Genomic DNA, 9501 nt, shown 5'->3' with positions numbered 1-9501 from the left:
TGTCCTTCTTCCCATCTGAAAGCTTGGCCTTTGCTTTGCTGTATAGGCAGAAAGGGCTACTGGGGCCCGCCCTGTTTCCATATGTACACCAAGAGAGCAGAGCTGCTTTCTGATGAACACATTAAATATACATGGAGCACACCAACACACACAAGTCACTAGCCTGGTCCTCTGGCCTCCACTGACATGCGTCTTTCCAAAGCATCACTTACTCAATGGTGTGCGCACAGGCCCAAAGCATCACTATGTCTTCCATAAGCAGATCCCTTCCTGTTGCAGCACGGAAAGCAAGGCGGAATTAAATACATCCAACACTGATGCTTTTCTTCCGTAAGTCACCAACAAGAGAATGAATTTAATTTCAATACATTTATTCTTATGTGATTCTTAATAAAACACTTTCCAAAACATTCTGTACATTTCAAGCCACTCAGAACTGCGTTCCAGGTCTATAAATGTGATCTGTCGGGATGAGGCCGAGGCGCCGAGGCGTCTCTGTACAAAGATGTACACTATGTACAGTCACTGCGGGACAGGCTGCGCAAAGCAGAGTCTAGAACACTGAATTCATGCCAAGGCTTAGAAAACATTTCAACGAGTAAGACTAAAGCTTGAAACTGCACTGTGGTTTCTCCCTGGGCATATGATGACTTTATAAACAAATACATGTATATGTCAAATAGAAAGAGTGCTTTGACTCCCCAGCTCAGCCAGCACCATGCAGCTGACCGGAAGCGGTAGAGGGCGGCTCCCCCAGGGCCTCTCTGCCGTTGCCGCATCACTGAGCTGCTGCCGCCGCCTTTGGCTGAACCACAGCCACACTGGGAGACTTAAATTTGGGAAGATAAAGGCCAAACTTGTTTTCGATGCCAGCAAAAGTGGCTGTGGCGAGTCTGTATCCACCAATGTGATCAGGGTTGGCAGGAGGAAGGTCCGCGATGCGTGACTTTGGTGTCGGTTCGGAGCCCGAGGGTTTGCTGTTGACAGGGAAAGACCAATGGTTAGTGTGCTCAAGACTGACGAGGGCGCTCACAACCAGAGCTTCCGACAGACCCACAGGCCACAAAGAAGTCTCAGCCATTTTCATGCTGTCTCTGTGGCATTACTCATGATTTATAGCTGCTTTTTAGACCGCATTCATGTATTTGATTTGGAAGAAAGATGATCTCAGCTTCAGTGCATAGATTTATGTATGCTTACATATTTATACATGCATACATAGAAGAAAGATCAGAGGAAAATATACCCACATGCTAATACTCTTTGGGAAGAAAGCTATGCAGTTTTTTCTTTCTAGTTTTCTAATTTTTCTGTAGCAAGCATACATGAAATGTATCACAAAGGCATACATTTTTTTCTTTCATTTTGATGTAATCTAAAAGTGTCTTAAATAGTGGGATCAGGAAGTACATTACTAAAGAGAAATTGATTTAGTTCTTGCTTTTACAGAGCAATGGAAGGTAAGACTGCTGTTCTCGTATTGTCTCTGTAAAGGCCCTCTGAACAGAAAGGAAGCTCATATGATTATGAGACAAAGACTCAGCAATAGTATTTTGGACTTCTATTGAAAAGCTGATAATTTCTTGCTTTGGGTATAACTTCCCTATGTAAACTCAACAAATAACTGTTCTCCCCAGTAAGTTTCAAATGTTCAGCTTAGAGCCCAGATTTTTTATTTATTTATTTACTAGCTTACTTACTTACATATATATATACATATATATATATATATATATATATATATTTTTTTTTTTTTTCGAGGTAGGGTCTTACTCTAGCCCAGGCTGACCTGGAATTAACTATGTAGTCTCAGGGTGGCCTCGAACTCACGGCGATCCTCCTATCTCTGCCTCCTGAGTGCTGGGATTAAAGGCATGCACCACCACGCCTGGCTTACTTATATATTTTTAAGCAGAAAGAGACAGAGGGAGATAGGGCAAGAAAGGGAGGGAGAATGTGGACATGTCAGGGCCTTCAGCCACTGCAAACGAACTCCAGATCCATGTGCCACTTTGTTCATCTGGCTTTACATGGGTCCTGGGGAATACAACCCAGGTCGTTAGGCTTTGCTGTCAAGCACCTTAATTGCTGAGCTATCTCTCCAGCCACCCCCTGCTCTGGATTTTTAAAAAATAAATTAGCTCGATGAACATCTATACTTACCTAATTAATTATGGCGAAAATGAGATGTAAGTGTGAATGGTTTGAAGAGAAAATTTAGAGAAGAATTACTGGTATACATTTAGATTGTTTCTGCTGAGAGCCGTGTAAGAAGCCAGTCCCATCTGCATAATAACCTAACCCTATGAGTCACATCTGCTTACAACGAAAGTCACAATTTGTCACACAGGGTCTTAATTTGCTGATCCCTAAAACCTCCTCAAACAGTTGCTCAATACTGTGTATCATGTCACTCTGTCAAGGTCTTGCTCTCAAAACTGAAGCTTTTCAAATGCATTGGTCTTAAAGGGCTCTGCCTCAACGATTTTCTAAGGGTCCCAAAGTGACTGTGTAAACAGAAGAAATTCTATAGGTTCTGGTGGCTTCTCTGTGAAAGATTTGAGAAGCTGCACTTACAGGCCTCCAAAATCCACGTAAAACCACCGCTGGAGAAGTTCATACGTGACCAAAGTAACACCAAACTGGGGAGAGGATCGAAAGACTCGAGCTGAAAAAGAGATGCAGGGTAAGGCAGACTTTCAACCGGGATGAGTGACAGGCGGACCACCACAGGGGCAGGACCCGGAAGATGGCCCGCGCTGGCAGGCCCGGCCCCTACCTGCAGTCCCTTTCCAAAACGCGGAGGGGCCTTCTTCACGAAGGATCTTTCTGAAGCAGTCAATGACACCGCTGTACGTTGTTTGGCCAGCGCGAGCAGCCACTTGCAGTCTTGTTTTGATGACATCAGCAGGGGTCACCAGCGAGGCAGCAGGAACACCTTTCAGGAGAAATCCACATTTAATTCATTGCAAGGAGTTTATACAGATAGAAATACTGTTAACATCTAACAATACAATCTGCGGCTTTAACCGGCAGAGGAACTCATGCCTTGGCACACGGAAGGAAGGAGCCTGTTAGCTGCTTTAGTATAATCAGGGAAAATTAATTTCTCTTTTTCGGTTCTTGATTTTTTGAGGTAGGGCCTCGCTCTAGCCCAGGCTGACCTAGAATTAACTCTGTAGTCTCAGGGTGGCCTCGAACTCATGGTGATCCTACCTCTGCCTCCCGAGTGCTGGGATTGAATGCATGCGCCACCACACCCGGCTTTTGTTTCTCTCTTTTAATTAAAAAAATTGCTCTAAATTGTATGATCAATGAAGTGCAAAAAAATCAGAACAAATCCTAACTGTTCCCTTTCAAGTTTCAATTATTTTTAACCTCCTTTTTTCCTTAAATTAGATACAAGTGTCTTCATGGGTAATATATGAAGGATGTCAAATTAATGAGATGTTGAATGCATGTGACCAAAGACCAGACTAAATTGTGCTGATTCTTGCCAACCACATCGTGCAGGTACACATAGAGACACCACTCACCCCACAGTGTGCTGGGACACGTGGAGACATCGCCACTCACCCCACACCGTGCCCACACACGTGGAGACAACGGCGCTCAACCCACACCACATGGGTACACGTGGAGACATCAGCACTCACCACACACTGTGCCAGGCACTCATGAAGACCAACAGCACTGACCTGCAGGAGGGGTTAAGTGACCGTTGACTGACACACACACACACATGACAAAAGTCATTACAACTGGAGGCAAGGAGGCCAGGCAGCCAGTTAAAGAACACCAGGGGAGATGATCATCCAAAGCCCCTTTCACGGTCCCTGGCTCTGAACTCCCTGGGCTCACGCAAAGACTCAGTAGCAGTGGGACAGAGGGGATGGGCTTTCCAACCACATCTTTTGCTTATAAAACAAAACAAGACACAAAGAAGCGACAAAACTTCCCCGGGGGGCAGGGGATTCCCTTTGGCCTAAATATCACTGCATCACCAGGCACAGACAGAATGGAGGGGGGGAATTCCCTATCACTGCATCACCGGGCACAGACAGAACCGGGGGCAGGGGCGGGGGGCTGAGGATGTTAACACCTTTTTAAAAATGAGAAGACTGGTGAGTTCCAGAGAGCTGGTGAACACTCGCGTCAAGACTAAGCACGGGTGGATTAAGTGGCTTTTAACATTCAAGCAACCAAGATTACATGTGCCAGAGGCCAAGGCATTTGCTGACCCCAAGTAAGGGCTCAAAGCTCCCTGGAGGAGTTTCTTAATGATCACAAGTCATCCCTGTCATCACAAGAAGGAATAACATGTCCATCTCAGCGCTGAGAACCCAGGGCTCCTGACACGCTGTACACAACACTGGACACGTTCAGGCTGGTCTGCCGCCTGTCACCGCCACCAGAGGAGAATAAACCCAGTTAGCGAGAAGCAGACAAGGACCAGGAGCCCATCTTGTCAGAACCACACGGAGCTCTGTGATGGTTCACTACTGTGGAAAGCAAACCCACACACCCTTTCCTTCTTTTTTTTTTTTTTTGGTTTTTTCAAGGTAGGGTCTCACTCTGGCTCAGGCTGACTTGGAATTCACTATGGAGTCTCAGGGTGGCCTCGAACTCTCAGCGATCCTCCCAAGTGCTGGGATTAAAGGTGTGCGCCACCACGCCCGGCTCCTTCTTTTTTTAAGGTATGGTCTCACTCTAGCCCAGGCTGACCTGGAATTTACTATGTATTCTCAGGCTGGCCTTGAACTCACAGCGATCCTCCTACCTCTGCCTCCACCACGCCCGGCACATTTTTTTTCCTTTTCATCTGTGTTTGAAGTCAGCCCCTTGGTAACTCAAGAGTGAGGCTACCCCTGAAAGGTAGGAGGAAACATACTGGTACCTTCCCACATTTCATAGACTGCTCTTTCAAGGTGGAAACTCTTCTGGGCCTAAGCTGGAATCTCAGAATGGATGGAGGTGCTTAACTACTGCTCTGCCGTGCACTGAGCTCCTAGGCTAAAGTGTCAAGGATGAACACAACGAAACTGCTGCCCTCACCTAGCTCTCAGCCTGGTACAGAAGAGAACTCTTAGGTAAGACATAATTAACAACACAAAAGGCTAAGGGTCAGAAAGAGATGAAACTCAAGCTCAGGAGGTTTGCTGAGGGGTACAGTACTGCTTAGGTCTGATAAGGGTCACGTTGGCAAGGAGAGACAGCTTCAAACCTCACCATTTTCTTTTTTATATATGTTTTATTTTTTGAGATAGGGTCTCATTCTATTCCAGGCTGACCTGGAACTCACTATGCAGCCTCAGGGTGGCCTTGAGCTCACAGCCATCCACCTACCTCTGCCTTCCGAGTGCTGGGGCAAAGCTCACCATTTTCAACCAGAGCATGGAGATTCCAACCAAGCCCGAAAGGGCAAGCAAGACCTGTGTGAGCATGCATCTAAGAATGCCACTGATCTGATGAGAACTTTGTCACCTTAAGCTTGCCTACAGCCAAGGTCTCAGGGGACAGGAGGCTCAGAAATGTGTTCATTATGAAAGCCCAATTTAGATGGGCAGATCTAATTTGGCTCCAAGTTGCTAAGCTGCATTAAGTTGTTTATCCACATTATGCAAATGTAATTAACGCTCATCAGAATCACAGCGTATCCCACAAAGGAGAAAAAGCAATCGTATTTAACTAAGCCAGACACAAACAATAACTTCCAGAGAGAAAGAAAGGGAGAAGTTCAGTTTCTGTACTTCTTAAGGAAAAGTCTTTGGGTTCAAAAGTTCTGTAGTTACCTGCCATGGCTCCTGCTGTGAGGAGATTGACACCTCCCACGTGTCCACTTTCATCAGCCAGGAGTAGTTTGCAGTGAGCGTACACAGGAAAATAGATCGCAGAGAAGGGAATGTCTCTGAGGAAACACGCTTTGGCACCCTGTCACACAGTGAGGAAATAGTGCAAAAAAAAGGGTGTAAAACAGGGTGTGAATGCCCAAATGGGAAGAGGGGGGTTGTCAGTGACAAGCTGAAATGTCCTTCAAACAGCTTTAGAAGTGATGTGAAGGGAAATGGGGTGGGGGCTCACCGGACATAAGCAAACATGAGTGACCCAAAGCCTGTGTGGAAGGTTGAGCCTTAAATCCTTGGGTAACACTGGCAACTGGGGTATTTGGACAACCAAGAATTTTCAGGCATTTTTGGTTTAAATTCAGGTTTTTTTTTTTTTAAGTAATTACTGTTATTATGATAAGAACATGTAAGATCTACCTCTTAACTTTTTGTTTTTTTTGGGGGGGTTTTGATTTCTCAAGGTAGGGTCTCACTCTAGCTGAGGCTGACCTGGAATTAACTATGAAGTCTCAGGGTGGCCTCGAACTCATGCTGGGATTAAAGGCGTGCGCCACCACAACCAAATTCCTCTTAACTTTTTAAATGTGCAATACAATATTAACCATAATCGCTTCTCAGCCTTTTGGCTAAGATTAAGTGGAATATTAACCAGTGTGTTCTGGCAGATCTCTAAAGCTTGTTAATGTTGCCTAACTGAAGCGTTACCGTCAGTGTGATGGATGGCCTCTTAATTTTAATAAAAATTTTCAAACTTCTTAGCTGCTTGCTTTGTCTGGCTTTGCTTGGGGAGGAGGTTGAAGGTAAACAAAAGTGGGATTGGAGAGGAGGGAGGCAGGGAAGGAGTTAGACTGAAATCCCAAATTAATGGCTTGATTCCCAAGCCCCAAAGAACTAACAAATTCCCAACTCAATCTCAATCCATTTAGCCCCTGGGTAGTGCTGGGTAGGAAGCTAGCCAGAGGCCATGGTGAGGGGCACTCCTCCAGGGAAGGCAGAAAACAAGCTGTCCTTCTTCCCCTTGCAGAGCACTGGGCAGAACCCAGACAAACGTTTTAGCAGGAGGTGTCCATGGCAGTGGAAAGCCACCTAGGGACAGCATGACCACTGAGAGGGCAACAACACCCTCCTCAGCTTGGTCAGCACCTATGCCAATCCCTGCCCTGGGCTTTACCCGGCCAGGCAAACACTGCACTCTGGGCTCTGATTTTACAACAAAAAGCCCAAGGACTGTAAAGGATGATATAGAGTGAAACAAGAAATTCCACTTTCAAGGGAGATCCCAAAGGACAGAAATGGGGGTGAGGGGGAGCAAAGGGTGTGTGTCATACTCTGCTGAAACAGGCATCGCTGTCTGCTGGTCTCCGGAGAGCCCTGTGACCGTGTGGGGTTCTAATCCAGAAATTTCTAATTTGCAGCTACAGAAGCAAATTTACACATTTCTACAGTGATGGATCTATCAATAAATTTGATGTTGTGGCAACACAGTTACCTTATAAAGGCAAAATTTATGTTATTTCCCTTTTCCCAGGCAAAGGAATGGAAAGAAATACTCTTCCTTAAGAAAAATAATAGCTTCTGCTCCATTACATCTGATCTATAATGACGGGAGTAAGTCTACCTGCAGGAGAGGAATGTGTTGACTGGCATTTGTGAAGGTACAGTACACTGGTGGCGTTTTTAATGGAATTCATTATTGACAAATCCTACCACTTAACTTCTTAAAGTTAATCCTACCGAACTCTACTACTGTTTTACTGTGGACAAATTATTAAGACAAAAAGAAGCTCGTGCTGGGAAGATAACAAGAGGTGATTCCGACTCAAACTCCGCATAAGGCTATTTTGTAGTCCTAAACCCATCCAAAGAGAAAGCAGCCAAGAAACTTTCCCCAGACTCCCGTGGGATGAAAGACGGAGCCCGAGGCCAGCAGTTCTGCCAAGCAGGCCCTCTTGCCAGCACCAGCAACCCTCCTAAACCCGCAGGCGACAACAGGGCGCATGCATGTGATGCACACCCTCAGTAGATTTCCTACTCCACCAACCGCTGCTGAGAGTTCGACTTCTGCATTCTCTCATAGCTATGAGATAGCCCGGGGGGATCGACCCACCTTGTACAGGCCAAACAGTCCCAAGTCCCGGAGCACATTCAGGGCACTGACTCGGGGTCCTGTGGTGATCTCTCCCGCCACCTGCAGGCGAATCTTCACTATCTCCAGTGGGTTGGTGAAGATGACTTGCGAGCCTCCAGCCTGTGAACAAGGGAGAAGATTCCACGTCAGAGCTGGCAGTGGCCACGGGAGCCTCTTTGGCTAGTTTGTCACTGGTTGGTTTTCCACCTTCTTCACTGGGGCATCCATAGGCCACTTTCTCACTCTGCAGTCCAGGCTGGCCTCAAATTCATAGCTATCCTCCTGCCTCAGCCTCCACAGTGCTGGCATCACAAGTTGAACCACCACGGCAGTTCTGGGCTTGTTTCAATTCGAAATATCAAGATAGATTCTCAGACAGACTTTAAGGGCCACCCTAAGCACACTCGAAATAGCAAACCCAGCTAGGCGTGGTGGCACATACCTTTAATGCCAGCACTTGGGTGGCAGAGGCAGGAGGATTGCTGTGAGTTCAACGCCACTTTGAGATTATATAGTGAATTCCAAGTCAGCCTGAGCTAGAATGAGACCCTACCTCAAAACAGCAACAAAAATAAATAAAGGTAGCAAAACCAGTAAAGTCAATCTGGAAAACAAAGCAAGTCCAGAAATGATACTTATCCTCTCCCAGCAAGAGGGAATGGTGATAAGAGACTGGCACCTTTCACAGGCTAGAGCTCAAATTCAGATCTACAATCTTTTTTTTTTTTTTTTTTTTGTATTTATTTATCAGAGAAAGAAGGAGGGAGAGTGGAAGGGAGGGAGGGAGGGAGGGGGACAGAGAGAGAGAGAATGGGCGCACCAGGGCCTCCAGCCACTGCAAATGAATTCCAGAGGTATGCGCCCCCTTGAGCATCTGGCTAACATGGGTCCTGGGGAATCAAACCTTGGTCCTTTGGCTTTACAGGCAAATGCCTTTTCCTCTAAGTTCTCCCTCCAGCCCTCCATTTGTTTGTTCGTTTGTTTGTTTGCTTGCTTGCTTGTTTTGAGGTAGGGCCTCGCTCTAGCCCAGGCTGACCTGGAATTCATTATGTAGTCTCAGGGAGGCCTTAAACGCATGGCAATCCTCCTACCTCTGCCTCCCGAGTGCTGGGATTAAAGGCGTATGCCACCACGCCCGGCTTTTTTTTTTTTTTTAATTAATCCAGACACTTGGTTCTGCTCCAGTGGATGGTAGAGCAATTAACACAACTTTGTCCCCACAGAGGTGACATAAGTCAGCAAGACTTATCTCTTGTTCAAATTCTAAAATGTATATGAGCCTGAACAGAACTCTGGGACAGGCACTAACTATGCACACACAAAAGGAAGGAATTTAGGAAGACAAATTTCAGTATCATTTCAAGACAAAACCAGAAAACTTCTTCAAGGCAGAGTTGGGAAATGGAACATCTAGTTATCCAGAATACAACTCTCTCACATCAAAGCCACATCCCACACACTCTAGCAGTGAGTGACAGATTTGATTTCGGATAATCAAAGTGTATTTGCATCTGAAATCTGCTAACT

At 46.0% G+C, this 9501-nt stretch overlaps 1 protein-coding gene across 3 annotated transcripts in view; it reads right to left on the bottom strand.

The window, feature by feature from the left end:
* Positions 1 to 354: 354 nt before the first annotated feature.
* Slc25a12 (solute carrier family 25 member 12) overlaps positions 355 to 9501 on the bottom strand; it is a 102130-nt gene continuing 92983 nt past the window's right edge. For all 3 annotated transcript variants that reach the window (XM_045147751.1, XM_045147750.1, XM_045147752.1), the window contains 5 exons: positions 7954 to 8094; positions 5793 to 5931; positions 2780 to 2938; positions 2578 to 2668; positions 355 to 977 (listed from right to left, as the gene is read on the bottom strand). In XM_045147751.1, the coding sequence (XP_045003686.1) occupies positions 779 to 977; positions 2578 to 2668; positions 2780 to 2938; positions 5793 to 5931; positions 7954 to 8094 (729 nt within the window). In that variant the 3' untranslated portion in view covers positions 355 to 778. The remainder of the gene's footprint in view (positions 978 to 2577; positions 2669 to 2779; positions 2939 to 5792; positions 5932 to 7953; positions 8095 to 9501) is intronic.

Source organism: Jaculus jaculus, chromosome 4, assembly GCF_020740685.1.
Source record: "Jaculus jaculus isolate mJacJac1 chromosome 4, mJacJac1.mat.Y.cur, whole genome shotgun sequence".
NCBI classification, from domain to species: Eukaryota; Metazoa; Chordata; class Mammalia; order Rodentia; family Dipodidae; genus Jaculus; species Jaculus jaculus.
This window is presented reverse-complemented; position numbering and strand designations above follow the sequence as displayed.